The sequence below is a fragment of the Pyrus communis genome, chromosome 17 (assembly GCF_963583255.1).
Source record: "Pyrus communis chromosome 17, drPyrComm1.1, whole genome shotgun sequence".
Lineage (NCBI taxonomy): Eukaryota > Viridiplantae > Streptophyta > Magnoliopsida > Rosales > Rosaceae > Pyrus > Pyrus communis.
Genome location: NC_084819.1, coordinates 14,151,023 through 14,170,547, shown reverse-complemented (window position 1 = coordinate 14,170,547; position 19,525 = coordinate 14,151,023). Strand labels below are relative to the sequence as shown.

Sequence of the window (19,525 nt, the reverse complement as noted above, 5' to 3'; positions counted from 1 at the left end):
TCACTAAAGGAGTAACCTTGCCGATTATTAAGTATACCAACGTAAGTTCGAAGCCTATACCGGTCAGAGTTTGTCAGGGAGAACGGCAGGTTGAGAATGTGGGACGGTGCTTCCACCAGAAGGAAAGACCAAGAGACGCACAGCTTTTGTGTAAAACACTGCGGCACTTTCCATGTCACCCATGAGTTCATCGACCTGCCAGATATACGGGGAAAACCAATTTATAAATGAATGGCATGTCCCCAAATATGCGAAAAACAACTTACTACTGGGAACATGTTTACCGATGTCTAATATCCCAATCCAATAAGACAGTGTCATTAACTTTTTGGATGAGACGCCACCATAGCGTGAAGTCGTTAAGAGAAGAGTTGTTTATCCTATGTTCATTCATTCTCACATCGACTCATGATTTCTCAAACTCCAAACAAGTAAATCTGTCTAACCTGCACATGATCTCCTCTCACAATCTCCTATTACGTACAATAAATTTGGATGCGTGGCCGCTATTGGTTACGTAGCCCAATCTTGCATCTCTGCTCCAATCCTAGTTCCACATCTGAGAACAATCCAATGATCCATTCTCAAGATCTCATAGACGAGAAGCTTATGCTGATTATCCGGCAGCAACACCCCACGGCGATTGATATTCCCTATCAAAGTCACCTCTGCCCAAAACTCTGCATCTCCTTGCAAGACACCATCTAGTCTCTTCACAGCTACAACTCTGTCATCATCTAGAACCCTTTATACACTGCTCCAAAGCCTCCTTTTTCTACCTCCTGCTTGAAATTATTGGTTGCTCGTTTTAGTTCTGCGTACGTGATGTGCTTGAATCCCATGGCCAATAGTATGTAACCCATGTTCACAAATTCCTCTTTAGCCTGCTTTCAGGAAGATGTACCACCATGCCAAACCAATGCAGGTTGCTTCAATTATCGCAAATGAGCTCATGAACCCAATCAGGTAATCCATTTGCCGATTTTTATTGCCCTTTTCCGCTTTAACATCTCTACTTTTGATAGCAACTTGTGCCACTGAACAGTTCAAATCGTATGCTTCTAGCCTGTTTAGGACTTCATCATTGCTCAGAGAACCTTTCGGAATTTTGATATGCATGATTTGGCGAGCGTTCGGCATACTAAATCTGTTGGTATTTGACAGTTTACTAACTCAATACCAAAATATGTGGGTGATAAGTTTACAAACTCTATCACACCTCTTTCACTTTGCACTCTCAAATAAAATTGGACAAAGAAAGAAATAGAGAAAGGAGGGAAGCAACAAGCTTTGGCAAAACACTTGGACTTTGATATATGAAAAAGGTTTACAAACTATTGGAATAACAAAGCTTACGAGCTTCTTCACAATTGGAAGTGGGATTTGGATGGGATGATTTACAATGTTTGAGAACTTGGGTATTTATAGCAAACCAAATGATTAAACTAAGATTATTTATTACCACACAAAACACATTAAATGCACCTAATAATTTTTATTCAACCATACCTAACATTGCCTAACTTTCCATGCCTAACTTTGACATTGATTTTCAACAATAGCTAGTAGCACCCTTTTTTTTATTTGAATTTCCAACACACCTCCTCAAATCAAAACGCCTTCATTCCTAGCATTTCACGCAGTAGCCGGAATGTTTCAATTGGCAATGGCTTTGTGAAGATGTCTGCCACTTGTTCCTTGGTGTGACAGTAGACAAGTTCAATTGTCTTTTGCTTCACATGGTCCCTTAGAAAATGGAACCTGGTATCAATGTGCTTGCTCCTTCCATGTTGAACAGGATTTTTTGCAAGTTTGATTGCAGACACGTTATCTACGTGAATCACAGTCGATTCCACTTGTGGATGACACACTGACTTCAACAGATTTCTTAACCAAATTGCCTCACACACGGTTGAGGCTACAGCAACATACTCGGCTTCACATGATGACAAAGCAACAATTGATTGCTTCTTTGAAGTCCATGAGAAAGCTGTTGATCCTGGAAAAAACACATAGCCAGTTGTGCTTTTCCTTTCATCTTGGTCACCTCCCCAATCACTATCTGAATAACTAAATAATTTTGCATCTTCACCAAAATTATAAAATAGACCATAGTTTAGAGTACCTCTTATGTACCTCAAAATTCTCTTGGCGGCCAGCCAATGAGACTCCCTTGGTGTTTCCATGTATCGACTCACGAGTCCAACACCATAAACTATATCAGGTCTTGTGATTGTAAGGTACCTTAGGCTTCCAACGAGGCTTTTGTACACTGTTGAGTTTACAAACTCACCCTCTCCTCCTTTGGACAGCTTCAATCCAGTTGCGACTGAGGTATTGACAGTGTTGCACTTGTCCATATTGAACTTCTTCAATATGTCTCTCATGTACCTTTGTTGAGAGATGTAGATACCATCACTTTCTTGCTTCACTTCTATGCCAAGAAAGTATGACATTAATCCATTGTCAGTCATCTCGAATTCACTGAACATGGATTGCTTGAACTCATGGAACATTGCCTCATTGTTTCCTGTAAACAATAAATCATCTACATAGAGACAAATAATTAAGAACTCCCCTTTTTCACCATTCTTCATGTAAACTGAATGCTCGTATGGACATTTCTGAAATCCATTTTGGTGAAGGTAGTTGTCGATCCTTGAGTTCCAAGCCCGTGGTGCTTGCTTGAGGCCGTACAAAGCCTTCTTCAAACGATACACCTTATCTTCTTCTCCTTGTACTTGGAAGCCTTCCGGTTGTTCCACGTACACTTCTTCCTCAAGTACTCCATTAAGGAAGGCTGACTTGACATCTAGTTGATAAATTTTCCATTTATGATGTGCGGCAAGAGAGATTAGCAATCTTACCGTGTCAAGTCTCGCAACTGGAGCATAGACTTCATCATAGTCCACTCCATACTTCTATTTGTAGCCCTTTGCTACAAGCCTTGATTTGTATCGATCCACACTCCCATCTGCAGTGTGTTTGATCTTGTAAACCCACTTGACACCAATAGCCTTCTGATTTGGTGGGAGCTTTGTCAGCTCCCAAGTGTCATTCTTCTCGATGGCATGGATCTCTTCTTCCATGGCTTTCTTCCAACAATCTTCTTCCACAGCTTCATTGAATGAGAAAGGCTCGTGGTCTGCATACAAGCAGAAAAGGTTGGTTTCTTCTTCTTCTTCTTGTCCATAAATCTCTGTGAGACTCCTTAACCTCACTGGAGTTGAGGAGCTGCTTTCCTCACTAGATGTAGGACCACTCCTTGCAATTCTGTGCACTGGAGTTGTTGTGATTGTTTGAGCAGGCTGTTGCTCAATCGGTGGTACAACTTCTGGTTCTTCAAAATCAGTGGAGACGATCTTCTCTTTACTGACTTCTTTGTTGTTCCACGTCCATGTCTCTTCCTCACTGAAGATGACATCTCTACTAACCACTAGTTTGCCAGTTAGTGGGTTGTAGAGCTTGTATGCCTTGGACTCTTCACTATAGCCCACAAACACACACTTCTCACCTCTATCATCAAGTTTCCTCCTCTTGGCTTCTGGAACTTGAGCATATGCAACACACCCAAAAATTCTTAGGTGTGTAACATTCGGCTTGTATCCACTCCAAGCCTCTTGTGGTGTCATCCTCTTGACACTCTTTGTTGGACATCGATTCAACAAATAAATCGAACAAGCTACAGCTTCTGCCCATAACTCTTTTGGCAAATTCTTCTCCTTAAGCATGGACCTTGTCATGTCAAGGATGGTTCGATTCTTTCTTTCGGCTATCCCATTTTGCTGTGGGGTATAGGCAGCAGTAAGTTGATGCCTAATTCCTTGCTCATTGCAGTATGCTTGGAAAGCATTGGAGGTGTACTCTCCACCTCTATCTGATCTCACAGCCACAAGCTTGTGGTTACTTTCTGCCTCTGTGAGTGCCTTGAACTCCTTGAAAATTTTTAGGGCAGCTGACTTCTCCTTGAGAAAATAGACCCAAGTCTTTCTACTGAAATCATCAATGAAGGTAAAAAAATACCTATTACCTCCATAAGACATGGGATCCAATGGACCACATATATCTGTGTGCACCAACTGCAGTGGTGCCTTTGCTCTCCATGTATCACCAACAGGGAACGATAGTCGTGCTTGCTTGCCAAGCACACAACCTTCACATACTTGGCGTGTGGCTTCAATCTGGGGTAGACCACGAACCATTCCTCCACTTGACAGCAACTTTAGGCCATTGAAATTAAGATGGCCAAATCGAAGATGCCATTTCCATGACTCATCTTCCATTACACCGATGTTGCAGCTTCCAATCTTTGTGTTCAAATTCAACGGAAACATCCGGTTCTTTGACATTCGAACACGTGCAATAAGCTTTCTCCTTGCATTCCTGAGAGTGAGAAGCATGTTCTCCATATGTATAATGTACCCTTTCTGGAGCAGTTGACCAATGCTCAGAATGTTGCTCTTCATACCTGGTATGTAGTAGGTATCGGAGATGTATTCTTCTCTTCCATCCTTCTGGATGATCTTGATCTTCCCTTTGCCTTCAACTGGCAACTTTGAGGAGTCACCAAGACTTACAGATCCATAGGCCCCTTCTTTGAGTTCGACAAAAAACTCCTTCTTTCCACACATGTGATTGCTTGCACCAGAGTCCAAATACCAAACATCTTGTTGGCTACTGGAATCATGGTGTGCTAGTAAGACTGTAAGTTCTTCATCAGTATTTCCACTTGATTCTGCCATGTTGACATGCTCACCATTTTTATGTGAACATTCATTGGCATAATGTCCATATTGCTTACAGTTGTGACACTGGATATGCGCCTTTCCTCGAGTAGATCTCCACTCCTGAGACTGACCTTGATTTTGTGCATAGCCTCGACCTCTTCCTCGGGCTCGTCCTCGGCTACGGTTGGATGAGCTCCCACGACGTGAGTTCCACTGCCCACGACCTTTATTTGGTTTGTCAATATTCAACTTTGACTCCAAAGCTTGCTCTAGCGTTGTGGGGCTTGCATTCTTCTGAATGCGTTGCTCGTGAACTAGGAGGGATCCTAGTAGCTCTTCTGCGCTCATCACCTCCAAATCCTTGGATTCCTGAATGGCAGTCACCACATGCTCAAACTTAGATGTGAGTGACCGGAGTATCTTCTCCACAACTCGTACTTCATCGAGTCTCTCGCCATTTCTCCTCATCTGATTTACTATCACAATGAGCCTTGAGTGATAGTCGGAGATGCTCTCCCCTTCATTCATATGAGCAGTTTCAAAATCTGCTCGAAGTGATTGTAACCTCACTTTCTTGACTCGATCTACTCCTTTGTAGATTGTACTGAGTGTATCCCATACTTGCTTGCTCGTTGTTGCTTCTGCAACCTTCTCGAACGTTGAATCTTCCAAACCCTGGTATAGAAGATACAGCGCCTTTTGGTCCTTCTTTCGTAAGTCCTTGAGAGTATTCCTTTGATCCGCAGTATATACGGCTTCTTGCTCGGCAGTGGGTACAACATACCCACTACTGACAACTTCCCATAGCTCCTGTGATCCAAACAATGCTTTGAATTGGATGCACCATCTTTCATAATTTTCTTTCTTCAATGTGGGAACTTGGAGTTGCACTAAGTTGGACGCCATAACTGCTGCACCTGCCAGAATGGTATTCTGGCTCTGATACCAATTGTTGGTATTTGACAGTTTACTAACTCAATACCAAAATATGTGGGTGATAAGTTTACAAACTCTATCACACCTCTTTCACTTTGCACTCTCAAATAAAATTGGACAAAGAAAGAAATAGAGAAAGGAGGGAAGCAACAAGCTTTGGCAAAACACTTGGACTTTGATATATGAAAAAGGTTTACAAACTATTGGAATAAGAAAGCTTACAAGCTTCTTCACAATTGGAAGTGGGATTTGGATGGGATGATTTACAATGTTTGAGAACTTGGGTATTTATAGCAAACCAAATGATTAAACTAAGATTATTTATTACCACACAAAACACATTAAATGCACCTAATAATTTTTATTCAACCATACCTAACATTGCCTAACTTTCCATGCCTAACTTTGACATTGATTTTCAACAATAGCTAGTAGCACCCTTTTTTTGATTTGAATTTCCAACAAAATCCGTCAAGGAGAAAACTTTTAAGGAAACAATATCCAATTCCATCCAGATTATATCCAAATCCTTTACATCTTGTATCATTTTGGCACGATTTCTGGCATTCTTGAAAAGAACTTTAGGAGAATAAGCCACGTCATATCCATATTGATCTTTGTTTGGGAGCTCCATGAAATCTGAATTGTTTGAATCATGGCTCAATTGAACACTGGTGAGCAGCCTTTCGATCGATCTGAACGATCATTTTGGGCGACACCATGAGGGCAAGCACAAATAGGTTGTGGTTTGTAAGTGCAAATACCGTATTGACCACACAAGCTGTGAACCAAGCATGCGTCGACACCATCAGGCAACCACCACGGTTCCCAAAGCCTGGTTGATTCATTTAGACTGTACAACCTCAAGATGCCATCATAATCCTGTCAAACGGCGTTTTGGACCAACCCCATAATCCGATGCATTGAACATCAAATTGTCACTCAATATAAATTGTCCAGCCGATCATCCAGAATTGCTAGTCTAGAACTATTGTAAGGTGTTCTACCACTGTCGAAAACAGTTAGTTCCGTCTTTGGTCAATAAGCACTTGAAAGTAGAGCGCCACTGTAGACAAGATATGGTACATTATTATCGTCTATTTGAAGTTGTAAAATCCAGATAAGTATGTCTCTCGACCTCTCATGGACACCAAGGTTGTGTTCTTGACAAGTGTCTGTGACAGTAGAAGTTCATCGGTGGGAAAATCGAACCTCTGCCAGACGACCTTCTTTTCTTGGTTGAGCAGCACCAAGTTTCCGGTCTCAAGAACCCGTGCCTCCATGTCTGCGTTGGAGAAAGTGTTGGTTGACCATATAATCGATCCAACCCCATCAGTCAAGACCTGCTTGCCATTTCTGTGGAAGGTTAGCTTGGATCCTCGTACGCTGACCGGCCTGTCTCTATTCGCCATCCAAACCACTGTTTTATTGGCTGAATTGGTGAACCATATTGAATAAAAAGAGGCATTGGCGCCAACCTAGCAAAATCCAGCCGAGGAAATTCCGTTAGGTACCAAGAAGACACTTTCTTCCTCAACTGTCAAGGAGCTCCCCCGCCTTAAGCTTTGCAGCCCTGGTGACACCGCTTGGCACCAACCAACCACGGCTGCAAACAGCGAAAGAATGAGAGGAATTCCATGGCGGTTTTCTGAAAATGATTTAGGGCTGCTGGAGATGGTCTTGTGCCGATCCGGACTAAAGGTTGCGTTCTTGCCATGAAAATTAAATTCTGCAGAATGTTCATCTCTTTTTTCTTTATTTTTTTTATTTGTTTTTTTGAATTGGTATGCAGAATGTTCTTCAATGATGCAATAAAAGTCAATTATTACATCAAACACCTTGCTTCTAGAGCTAACTGCAATTATTTTAAGTTCATTAGTTCGTTTCCATAGAATATTAGAAGTCTATGAGATTCAATGACTCATTCGTCACGATGCCGTCTGCCTATTTGAAAATAGGAGGAAGGGAATAATTGACGTTTTTTTTATTTCTAAACTCAATTTATTCAAGTAGCAGATTGGAATCCTAATTGTTTCGAAAATGATGTTTTGCACAATATGTATATTAAAAAATGCACAAATCCGAGACGTTGATTTTTTCTTTCGCGTTAAGCCAGTAGCCATGGCAATATGTCTGCCTTTTGCACCGAGTTCGATTCTTCTTTTCCGTAGGTTAGAGTAGCATCGAGTAATTAGAACTATCACTTGTACAAAAAAAATTTAGAAATGTAATAGCAGTACTTATTCTTACAAAAGATGCTGTAACAGTTGAACTTTTAGAGTAAGCAGTTTTTTACATATTTCTCTCTCTAAAGCTTAAATTGCTGTTACTTGTGTCGTGTGGAGAAGCAACAGCAGATTCACCTTCACATTCTAGTAAAATTTTAACTACTGAATCCATGGTTGGTCTTTTGCTCCTCTCTTCCTCCACACAGGAAATCCCAATCTCAACCATCTTTGCAGCTTGGATCCTGCTGAACTGCCCATTCAGCCTTGGATCCATCATATCCTCGATCCAAAGATCTTTCCCGCATTGAATTTTCCACTTCGCTACCCTCACGAACCTTGTCAACTCCGACTCTAGATCATCAGTGTCTTCAACTACCCAACTTGAAAGGCGAATGCCCTTCACTAACTCTAGAATTACCACTCCAAAACTATAAACATCCACTTTTGCAGTGATTGGAAGGTTCAGAGCCCACTCGGGAGCCATATACCCTTTCGTTCCACGAATTTGAGAAAAAACTGAGCTCAGGTTGCCTCTCTGGGTTAACTTTGCTAGCCCGAAATCTGAAATCTTTGGCTCGAAATTTCCATCTAGGAGTATGTTCTCGGGCTTCACATCACAATGGATAACCCATTCTAGACACTCATGATGAAGATAGGCTAAACCCTTTGCTATTCCAATTGCAACTTTAAACCTTTCTTGCCATCCAAGGAAATTTGGGGGGAACAGGTGCTTGTCCAATGAGCCATTTTCGACATGCTCAGAGACGAGGAGTTTGTGCTTCTTATCGGAACAGAATCCCCAAATCCTCACTAGGTTCATGTGATTAATTTTCCCAATTGTGCTAACTTCTGCCCAAAACACTTCTTCACCGTGGTATATGTCCGCCAGTTTCTTCACGGCCACCACTCTTCCGTCCACCAGAACGCCCTTGTACACAGCACCTGAGGCCCCTCTTCCAAGCTCTTCCTTGAAGTTTTTGGTTGCTTTCTTGAGCTCAGCGTAGCGAAACTTTCTAAACTGACTCGAAATTATGTGATATCCATCTTCCTTTGGAGCTGCTGCACTGTGCCTTCGGAAAAGTAGCCACCAGGCCGAAGCTATGAAAAGAACTTCAAGTGCACCAATTGCAAAAGCAAACCAATACATATACACCCATTTTACCCTTCTCGCGGTACTTCCATACATCAAAGGAACAACCTTTGTCACATTCTTCCTGCACGTATTTGAGGCATTGAGATTGACAGGCAGCGATGTTTTCACACTCAGAGGCAGTCTTATGTACATACTCCCGGGAAAATTTGGAGACTTGTACCCATTGAAAAGAGCACCCTTTGTATAACATTTCGCTTCTGTTATCCTATAACTAAATCCTTCGCACCGGAAATCATCCAAGCAGAGCTTCGTGCAATTTTGGAACGAGGTGGATTCGGTATAATTGAGATCAAAGCCATAGAAATCTACTTGCTCAATCTGCACGAATTTCACTTGCTGGGACCGCAAATACGAACGATTAAACATAGGCTTGCAACCCTCTTTCCAGTCGCTTGTGTCAGCTACTTCGTAGCCAGGAGGGCACGAGCATTTCTGCTGCGGCGTGTAAATACAAATCCCATTTCTCCCACAGATCCCACGCACCTTACACGGCTCCGTCATGGCTGCCCAGGTGACCACCCACAACCCTGTCACACTTTCGAGGCTATAAAGCCTGAGGTTTCCATCGTAGTCCATCGTCAACCGCCTTTTTGCACTTGAACCTGCGTCAGAAGCTCCGAATTGCAGTTCATCACTGGAGGAAAATTTCCCCAAGTCATCCAAAACAGCAACCCTGCTGCTGTTGTAGCTTGTTCGACCGCTAGCGAAAACGTTGTAATCCGGATCAGGCCAGTACAAACTCGAAGTGTCAGGGCCGTCGAACATGAGCTTCAAAACATTGTCATTGTCGAAAGAGAAGCTGAAATAGCCGGTCCCAAAAGTGCCTTTTCCCAAAGTAGATATCAGCTTCTTGCTCTTTGTAAAGGGTTGGTTTGGAAGAAGAGTGTGAGTTGGAAAATCAAAACTCTGCCACAGAACTTTACCTCGCTTGTCTCTCAAGACAAGGTTGCCGGAATCCAAAAGCACCGCCGTGTCAGCTCTGGAGCTGCTGGAGTTCACGGGGGGCCCCCAGACGGCTGTACCATCGACGTCCGTCAAGACCATGGCGCCGTCTCGGCCGAGGGAGAGTCTGGAGCCTAGGCCGTTGACTGGTCTGTCTCTGTTGGCCGTCCAAACAACAGTTCTGTCTACGGATTTCGTAAACCATATCGAAAACCAGAAAGCATTTGTGCCTACACCATAGAAACCACAAGTGAAGGATTCATCCGGGGAAGTTAGGAAGTCGGAATCGTCTTGGACGGAGAGAGAAGAGCCTCTCGAAAGACGGTTTCGGGTTTTCGGAATTGCAGAAGAAGAGAGGGAGAATAGAGTGATGAACGCAAAGGTAAGAAAACAGCGAACATGTTGGTGCTTCATTTTTTTCAAGTTTGGTGAATAAAAAAGGAGAGATGGGCATCAGAATATATATATTACCAATGCCAATGGGAATCGGTTGCGTTCGAGTTTACCTACGACCTCGTGTCAAAGCGGGACCTGATGCAAAATATAATACAAGACTTGTACTATTCATCTATACGAAGAAAGAATCTGATAATCGTGTCTGTTCATCATACATCGTATGGTCAGAAATTATTTTAATTATTTTTATTTAAAATTAAACACAAACAATACTTAACAAAAACTGACTGCACGATACATAATGAACGAATACGATTCACAGAAACATAAGATCCTCACCAAAAAATCCGGAAAGGATCCTGTTGGATGAAGAAAATTAATTCACGTGCAACTTTTGATGCCCCAAGGCGGAGTCATCAATTCACATCAGATATTGTGACAAGCTAAAAGCACCTTTTGGGCACAAGGACTCACCTTGCGGTCAGTGTCGCTACGTATGGAAAAAAAATCGATTTAAAATACGGTCAGTTTTTTTTTATATAATATTTGAATTAAATTTTAAATAAAATAATTTAAAATAATTTATAATCGTAGAATAACAGATAAATGAACACAATGAAATAATTTATGGATCCTCACAAAGAGAATTCATATAAAATCCGTCTCCCGTGAATATGATTACTCACTATTTTTTATTGAAGATTACTCACTGTATTAAATAAGACATTGTGAACGGTAATTATTGTGTGAAAGGGTTGACCATGACTTCTGGCGAAGAGGATACTTCAGTTTTCAACAAGGACCTAACACTGTCCCCACAAAAATGGTGGTTTATGCTGAACGGCCAAACCTAGCACCCCCTCCATCAACTCCAACTCATAAAAGTCAACAAATAAACAAAATGGTGAGACTTTCCTACACCTCGTAGGTTATTCCAGCAATATTCCAAGCATATTTTACACGATATCAGGCATTTTACTTCATTACATAACAAACGCTATTCTGTCCATTTTGAGTGAAGGAACTAGATTGGAACGCCAAGTGGCTTTAGATTTCGAAGTTACTAGTATAGCCGAACATGAGAGAAAGATTATTTATACCGATACTGACAAGATCATTTTATTGGGAAATGGGGCCAAACCATGAAGAAAAATCGAATAGGGACTACGCGGTTCCATTGTTTATAATTTTTTTAATTAAGTTAAAGGTTTTTCTAATTAACCTACTAAATTAATGAATTTCAAAATAGGTTTTTCGTTTTTTTTTTTTTTTTCCTACATTTGTCTGTGATAATGGCAATATGGCTTAAGTTTTAACTTTCCTAAATTCTCAATACAAGCATAGGCTTTACAGCTTTTAGGGAGTAAACAGGTATTTATTTATATGTTATATAATAAATTAGAAACCCTCACCTAGCTGCTTAAGCACTGAGCCTCAACCCACCGCCCGACTAGCGTCTTTTAAAACCTTGATAAGATGTGAGCTAACAATCACTCGATGTTTTAACACGTAATGCATGGATCGATCGAAACATAAGCCATCACATTTCAATGCGGAAGAACACGAAGAGGTAAACGAATATGCACATTTTCATCATACACGAAGAGGTAAACGAACATGCACATTTTCATCATTCTTTAACTGACAGAAATGAAATAAATACTTGTTACCTAATGAACTGAACGAGTTCCACTCACTTCCCACATCCTTCAATCAAAGAATAGCTGTACAAATAAAATTATTATACAGTGTACAGTCAATCGAGGCACATAAGAAACTCTACGCTTACCTTTGAATTTCTCAAGGAGGGCACTGTTGCTCCTCACATTTCAAAATCGCCATCCGCTGTGACCTCGAGTAACCTTGCCTATTATTAAGTATACCAATGTAAGTTCGAAGCCTATACCGGTCAGTGTTTGTCAGGGAAAAGGGCGGGTTGAGAATGAGGGATGGTGCTTCCACTAGAAGAAAGACCAAGAGACGCACAGCTTTTGTATAAAACACTGCGGCACTTTCCATGTCACCCATGAGTTCATCGACCTGCCAGACACATACGGGGGAAAACCAATTTACTTCTATCAGATTATGATTCTGCTGGTACTTAAAGATTGGCTTGAAGGTAATCGTTAAAATATTCATGAATGGTCGAATGCTTCTAATTGACATGACAGGAAAGAAACAGAATTTAGCTAACCCATCTCGGCTAATGGGTTCTATTTTGCACATTTATAGGAGCATGCAGAAACGACAGGAAAGATTTGTGTCAAAGAAACATTGGTTCAAACAAGAAAATGGTTTTCGGAGGCTTTTCAGCTAGTTTAATCTGTGGAAAACTAAATTTAATAAAGAAATGAATGGCATGTCGCTAAATATGAGAATAGAGGAAAGAAGATACTTACACCCCCATGTCTCCCAAAAACAAGAGCAGATTGAAATATTGTCTCCATTGCATCTGGCATCTCTGCATGTCCTGTAACCATTAGAAAGTAAACCACAAGATTATTAGTCGCTGTATAATGAACAAGTGCCCTTCTTAATATTGTTAGAGAAGATTAACACAAAAAATAAGTATGTTTTCATGTCGACTGAAGATATCAAGAAGAACCTAGCATTCTTATTCCACGAAACATGCATGCATAAATAAGACAAGAATGATGCATAACTGGTTTCCAAAAGACATTGATGAAATACTTCCCACATTATAGGAGCAGAGAAACATTTGGTCTTACTGGTCATAAGTACTTAACCAATGGATACATGGCAAAACCAAAAGCGCTCAAGATAACATCTTAAAAGAATACATACCGGGCTCAATAGCCTTTGCAAGTTCTTCTGCATGCTCAACCTCTCGGAGAAATTCCCGCTGAATCTCAGAAGAAATATCTTCGGGTCCTTGAGTGTTAACATCAAGGCTTTCGTCCATATCAGGACTTCTTTGCTCCTTTCTGGTGGTCCTAAATCTTGCAGTCTCTTGACTCGGACTTCCTTCCATAGCTGAGGCAGCCTGCGTATGGCATATATGAAGAGCTTGCTTCCAGATTGCAAGAATTACAAGCTGAATTGAGAATGCTTCTAGATGCTTCCTTGCCTCAGTCTTTTCACAACAGAAAAGAAACACATACACAGATACTGTAATCAGTTCAAAGAGATGGAAAATAGAAATAACAAAAATAATGCATGTATAGCAGAAAAACCCATCATTCTGTATAGCAAATCAAGAGTCTAGTAAAGCAGTATCAAATCTTAGCACCAAAATATTCTATACTATACTGATTTACAGAGGGAACCATAAACTACTTCATACAAGTAGGAATCTCATGAATTACCTTTTCATGAACTAATTCAGTAATAGCAGACACACATTGCTGCAATGAACTAAGCCTTGTCATGCAGTGTGTTGATGGCTGCTCCAAAGCATCTCCCATGTCCGTTGATCCTAGTGATGTTCCTGGAGCAGAACTCTGACTATCTGAGCTTCCTATGCAAAGCATGTTACTATTAGCTGCTGCACCCGTGATTAGCATTGGGGCACTTGATGAGGTGGTTAAGGATCGAGGGAGACTCTGAGATTTGTAGAAAGAAGAGCTTGGTTTGGAAGCACTAGCCGAGGAAGAAGACACATCAACTGGAGGTCCAGACACAAGAACATAATCTTGATCGATCATCAACTCCAGTGAATCCACAACTGCAAACACAAATAAGATATTAAATGCATGTTGTATTAAGACATATCTGGATGTAATAAAAAAAAAAAATGAAATTAGAGGAGTATGATAGGATACTACCTCTTGATCGAGCATTCACTGGTTTTTTGTGCACAGATCTTAGAGGGTCAGTTGGATTTCTATCTGACGATCTATAGCCGTCCAACCTAAGACTAGAATTTTCTTTACGTGTTGCACTGCCATATCTGTACAAAGTGGTAGGTGATGCTTCCTGTCTATCACCTTTTGTATCGACAGAAAATCCGTAAGTGGAATTCATCAAGGACCTCCTTGAACAGGATGGGCTCCCCTCAGGGCCACTGGAATCATCATCTAAAAGGAAAGGTAGACAATCTTCTTGAGAACTTTCCTCCATGTTCCTCATTGCATTGCATTCAGATGTAGGAAATCCCTCTGCCATTTGTGATTCCCTCCTACTCCTGCATGACACAGAGAATCATCTTAATATGAGGAATATATTTTTAGTCAAGCCCATGAAGACTGAACTATTTGCCTCATTTACCTCGAATATGGTGACTGCTGAGATAGAAATGGGTGATTAAAAAACTCTTCAAATGTTAGGCGTTCCACTGTACACACAATAACAGAAAAAAAATCAGAACTATGGGGTAAAATTAGTTAAACAATACAAGAAATCATGTGGCACAAAATCTAAACATGTGACTTGCTTCAATCTCTCATGCATGAGAAACTTGACAACATAAAAATGATTATAAACCCGTTTTAGCATCCAATTATTGTCCATTTTTAGCCTAACATGGTATTACAGATATGCATATCAAAATTCACTTAAATATATGACATGAATACTTGGACTATTGAACCAAAACAAAATTACATGGATTGCGGCGTAACAATTTCTGACACAAGTCCTTGCACTCTGAACTCAAATTGTTGCTATCTGAAGGGAACTGCAACTCAGTTGCTTTCATTATGTTCTGAAGCAACTGCACAACACACGAGATAAATGAAATGAAAAGTGAGGCAGAATTACAATTGAAAATTACTTATTTGGTACATGCCTAATATAGTAATATTAGCTTGAGGTCTGTTTAGAAAAGAAAACGGAAAACGGGAAAGATTTTGTAACTGAACCTGTATCTGATTGTTTCCTGTAAATGGGGTTCTCCCAGTTACGAGTTGAAATAAAATTGCACCAACACTCCAGAGATCTGCCTGCGTATTCAGTTCAAGGTTAGTGGGAAAAGGGCTCGTGAAATAATTGTGATTGCCTACCAGTAGAGAGAAGCAAATTTCACCTTTGCATCATACTTTTGAAGTTGCATTATCTCTGGAGCCATGTAAAGTGGTGAACCACACAAGGTTTCAGCAAGGCCTCGAGGTTGCAGAGATCTGCCCGAGAAAAAATAAGGAAATTTGGATGAGAATGAATGTGAAGGAGAGTCAACAAACACCACATGCAAATCCAAAACAAAGGCAAAATGACGATGATAGATTTACCTTGCAAATCCAAAATCTGCAATCTTCAGGACAGATTTGTTGTCATTGGTGGACAGCAAGAGATTCTGTTCCAAGAATGATAAACATTACAAATGGAATGACATAGCAACCAAACCTTTCTGCAAAGAAAAGATTACTACGTATCAAACAATATCTTAAGACATCTCTGATCATCACTAGTTATACATATCATATGTGCAGGATGCTCTAGTAAGTAGCTAATCTTTAGGCGATATATCTTTCTTGAGCTGAGATTGAACTGGGGGAACTATTTTAATCGTAACACTAACATTTGGAGTGCTATAACCCTATAATTGATTCTATTAGCTACTTATTCTCCCTCCTTACAAAGGAATGCTTGTGTACGTATGTGTATGTATGATGATGGTCTCTTACCAGCCAGTCTAGCATCATGTTATCTAGTCGTCTTACCAAAACATGTTATATTGCCTAGTATCAAGCAAGAATATTGATCAGTTGGAATCATGTATGATTATACGCTATCCTGATTTGATAATCAGACAAAGGTTATTTTACGAGAGATCACCAGTGTATAAATGGTGATGAACTTGTTGAAACAACATAACTAACCTAAATTATCATTGCACTAATTGAACAATCAAATTTAATTATATTTAGCATTTGGATCAACCAGACCTGTGGCTTGAGATCCCGATGTATAAGATTGTTGTCACGAAGCATTTGCAGACCAGCGACTGTAAGTAACACAATCACTAACATCAGCACACCTGTATGGCTAATTAAATATGCAAAAAGGAAAAAGAAAAATGACTTGAAGCACTAAAAAATTCTGAGGCAAACCTAGCTGCTGCATGAAGTGCTCTGCAAGAGCTTCGGGTACTTTTCCATGGCGATGTATATACATAGAAAGATCACCACCTCTGCAATACTCTAAAACAAGATTTATCTTCCCAGGAACCTGTTTTAATTGAATGGCAAACAAAGATTATGAGAGAAACAAAGAAATCAGGGGTAATTTGAGCAAAAGTGAGATTAGTCTTTTCCCCACACATAAAAGATAACAAAGCAAAGCAGAGCACTAGTTATATCTCTCTACCAATTAGGCAATTACAAAGGCATCTTCCATTTACGTGCAAAAAAAAATACTAAATGCCTAAAATGATTACTTCACATGCCAACTATCCTGGTTCTCCAATTCGGAAAGTTTTTTGCCACATTCGGTTTCGTTGCTGACAAACCTGGGTTGGCATTTTCCTTCGAATATGACAAGAAAATGCTGGAAGCATTACCCCATAACCTACTCACTTCTCCCAACTAATGCAGAAAGCTGTTTTAGCTTTCGATGAGTGAAGCCATTTTCAGTGAAAGCATTCACATTTCTACACGTGTCATAAACAAAACAAAGCATGAACTTTTTTCCCCACTACGGTTTACTTTCTTATTGCGACAAGAAAACGATGGAGGCACTACTCTATAATCTATTCATATTCCGCAACTAATGCAGAGAATCGCTCTATTTTCAATCGAGTGAAGCCATTTTCAGCGAAAATATCTACATGTGTCATCAACCACACAAAGCCTAGAGCGGTTTTCCGCCCGCTACAATTTACGTTCTCACTAAATGCAACAACAAAATGCAGTTGTTTCAATGCAGCATACAAATTCCCTGCAAATTTAATGCCTTTGGTTTCAGAGAGAGAAAGAGACAGACTTCAATCAGCTCCTAGAAAAGAAGGACACAGACTTTTCTATGAATTTCCTAACAACACAGCTACACAAAGTAATCAAAGTCTCAAGTATATCCAAAGCTTTCAGCATCCAGAAAACCCGAAAAAACTCAAACAAATCGAAACAACAGAGCTCAATACATTTTCCTTCCGTTTTCCCCAATTTTCTGATCAACCAAACAGAACTTAAGCCAAAAATATAAACAACTGCATAAACCCTAAAATCCACCAACCTCTATAATATCGTGCAACCGAATAATATTCGGGTGGTTAATCTTCTTCAGTATGAAAATCTCCGACATTAAACTCTCCTGCAACTTCTTGTTCAGCCGCCCCGTCGCGATCTCCTTAATCGCCACCTCCGTCCCGTGAACGCGGTGGCGCGCGTGCCAAACCACCGAGAACGAACCCGACCCAATTTGCCGACCCACCAGATAATCCCCGACGACCCTCCCCCTCCCGGACCCCTGAGCCATTTCAAACCCCTCCGACAACCCAAAACCCTAGCGGCTCCGAACCCGAGACCCGATATTGAACCTTTAGTATTCCCGAACTCGCCGGACCTCGTATATAGATCTCCTCGGGATTCTTTCGATTTCGGTAACGCGATGAGAAAGAGAAAGAGAAAAAAATTGGAGGGAGAGGGGGAGAGAGAGAGAGAGAGAGGGGGGAGGGAGATCAATGGAGGTTTTTTGTTTAATAGTACGGGGTGTAAGGTTGAAAAACTTGATTAAAAACCCATTAAAATATTTAATAAACCTCATGATGAATGCAAATTCGTGATTAGTGATAAATAATTGAGATTAGTGGGTTTTTTTTTTTTGGGTGGAGTGATAGGATTTGGGATGTGTTATACACACAGTCATTTTTACTTCTCACATATCCTTGTTAATTTATGTTTATTGATCTTCTTTAATTCATTTAATCTAACAGTCGAAAATCAAAAAAATGTAAAAAAAGTAAAAAATAATGTATAGATATCACACTCGGTTGCGTGGAGCGACAAGATAACAGTGGAGCGATGAAGAGGGTTCCCTGCGGTTGGGTCTACCTGCTAATCGTGAGGGCGCGCACACAAAGGTCTTCTCTTCGAGACGGGTCGGTCTTGTTGACCGATGATGCGATTTGGTTGGCGGGAGCTATTTCCCTGTTGAGGTTGGTGATGATGGGATTGGACCAAGGACAATAATGTCATGTTATAATGACATGTCGCGTTGTTTTGATTCGGTGAATGGAGATACTTTTGCTGACGTGGCTAGTTCTTTACTGTTGCAGATGGAAAAAGGCGGCTTGATTACTCATGCCAGCTTATTTAGAGTTTGAATTCAACGAATCAACGATGAAATAATTCGTTTTAGTCGTAAATGGAAGTGAAGAAAAAAGGAAAAATAAAGGTGACCACATTTTGTGAACCAATTGTGTGGTAAATGGTGTGTCCATGATAAACTAATCATAAAACGTAATATTATTGCTAACAAATATCATAATTTATAGGGTAAATCATGTGTTATTTGTTGATAATTTCCAAAAACAGTTTATCATTCTCTGCATGTGGCATAATTAAGATTTTGTGGATGGAGAGAAATTTTTTGTTTTCATGTCCTTCTCTCACATCATACGAGGAAAGATATGCGCGATGAGTATGTAATTATTCTCCTCAGTGTACAATCCTAACATGAATGTCAATCATACACAAAAAAAAAGGCAATAGCCACAATAGATATGTTTGACAAAAAATTACCTTGTAGTAAGGGTTGGTTCGAGATTGTAGTGCTTTAAAAAAAAACAGCTTATTAAAAATTTTGGAACATTAAATGTGTTTGGTAAAATTAAAAAAAAATGTTTTTTTTAAAAACTGTTGTCAATGAAAGTAGAAAAGCATAGAAAAATAGAAGTAAGGTCTACCATACTTCTAAAAAAAAGTGTTTTTTTCTTTTAAAATATAGTAATCAATGTTCATTTAATGAACTTTTCAAATGACAAGTATACCCCCACATATTTTACAAAATTACAATTTTGCCCCTACATTATTGTCCTTTACATTTATTATATTGTTGTTTTATTGACACCCTACATTTTTATGAAAACACCCCCCATACAAAATATTCCTCTAAAATTCCAACTTTGTCCCTCATTTTTCTGAATACACCCCCACCCTCGTACAGAAGTCAATAGCAAACAACCCCAATTATACACCCATTACCTTTGAATAACTTCATCGTTGACATCGGCACGATCGACCACTCCC

General features: G+C 40.1%; 2 protein-coding genes and 1 pseudogene across 4 annotated transcripts; all 3 read right to left on the bottom strand.

Annotated features, from left to right (window-relative positions):
- Positions 1-506: 506 nt before the first annotated feature.
- LOC137722044 (putative receptor protein kinase ZmPK1) lies at positions 507-7,786 on the bottom strand (annotated as a pseudogene).
- Positions 7,787-7,926: 140 nt separating this feature from the next.
- On the bottom strand, positions 7,927-10,437 carry LOC137723441 (putative receptor protein kinase ZmPK1). Its single transcript, XM_068462638.1, has one exon. The coding sequence runs from the start codon at positions 10,398-10,400 to the stop codon at positions 7,956-7,958; it is 2,445 nt and encodes an 814-aa protein (XP_068318739.1). The 5' UTR covers positions 10,401-10,437; the 3' UTR covers positions 7,927-7,955.
- Positions 10,438-11,953: 1,516 nt separating this feature from the next.
- Positions 11,954-17,948, bottom strand: LOC137723201 (serine/threonine-protein kinase ATG1c-like). Of its 3 annotated transcripts, XM_068462372.1 has the most exons (14): positions 17,511-17,948; positions 16,391-16,508; positions 16,226-16,284; positions 15,569-15,633; positions 15,367-15,460; positions 15,203-15,283; positions 14,946-15,054; positions 14,610-14,676; positions 14,168-14,526; positions 13,709-14,067; positions 13,188-13,476; positions 12,782-12,852; positions 12,172-12,422; positions 11,954-12,106 (listed from the first exon to the last, which is right to left on the bottom strand). In XM_068462372.1, the coding sequence occupies exons 1-13, from the start codon at positions 17,751-17,753 to the stop codon at positions 12,183-12,185; spliced, it is 2,154 nt and encodes a 717-aa protein (XP_068318473.1). In that variant the 5' UTR covers positions 17,754-17,948; the 3' UTR covers positions 11,954-12,106; positions 12,172-12,182. The 3 variants fall into 3 exon arrangements, with proteins under 3 accessions (XP_068318473.1, XP_068318472.1, XP_068318474.1); XM_068462371.1 differs by having other exon boundaries at positions 11,954-12,422; XM_068462373.1 differs by lacking the exon at positions 17,511-17,948 and having other exon boundaries at positions 11,954-12,422; positions 15,569-15,687; positions 16,391-16,471.
- Between the last annotated feature and the right edge of the window lie 1,577 nt (positions 17,949-19,525).

Excerpts from the sequence above, each read along its gene's own strand:
- LOC137723441 (XM_068462638.1), bottom strand. The coding sequence starts at position 10,400 with ATGAAGCACCAACATGTTCGCTGTTTTCTTACCTTTGCGTTCATCACT.
- LOC137723201 (XM_068462371.1), bottom strand. The coding sequence starts at position 17,753 with ATGGCTCAGGGGTCCGGGAGGGGGAGGGTCGTCGGGGATTATCTGGTG. Across the intron at positions 16,509-17,510 it reads GGTTGCACGATATTATAGAG|GTTCCTGGGAAGATAAATCT; the intron begins GTTGGTGGATTT and ends CAATTAAAACAG. Across the intron at positions 14,068-14,167 it reads AGTGAATGCTCGATCAAGAG|TTGTGGATTCACTGGAGTTG; the intron begins GTAGTATCCTAT and ends TTGTGTTTGCAG.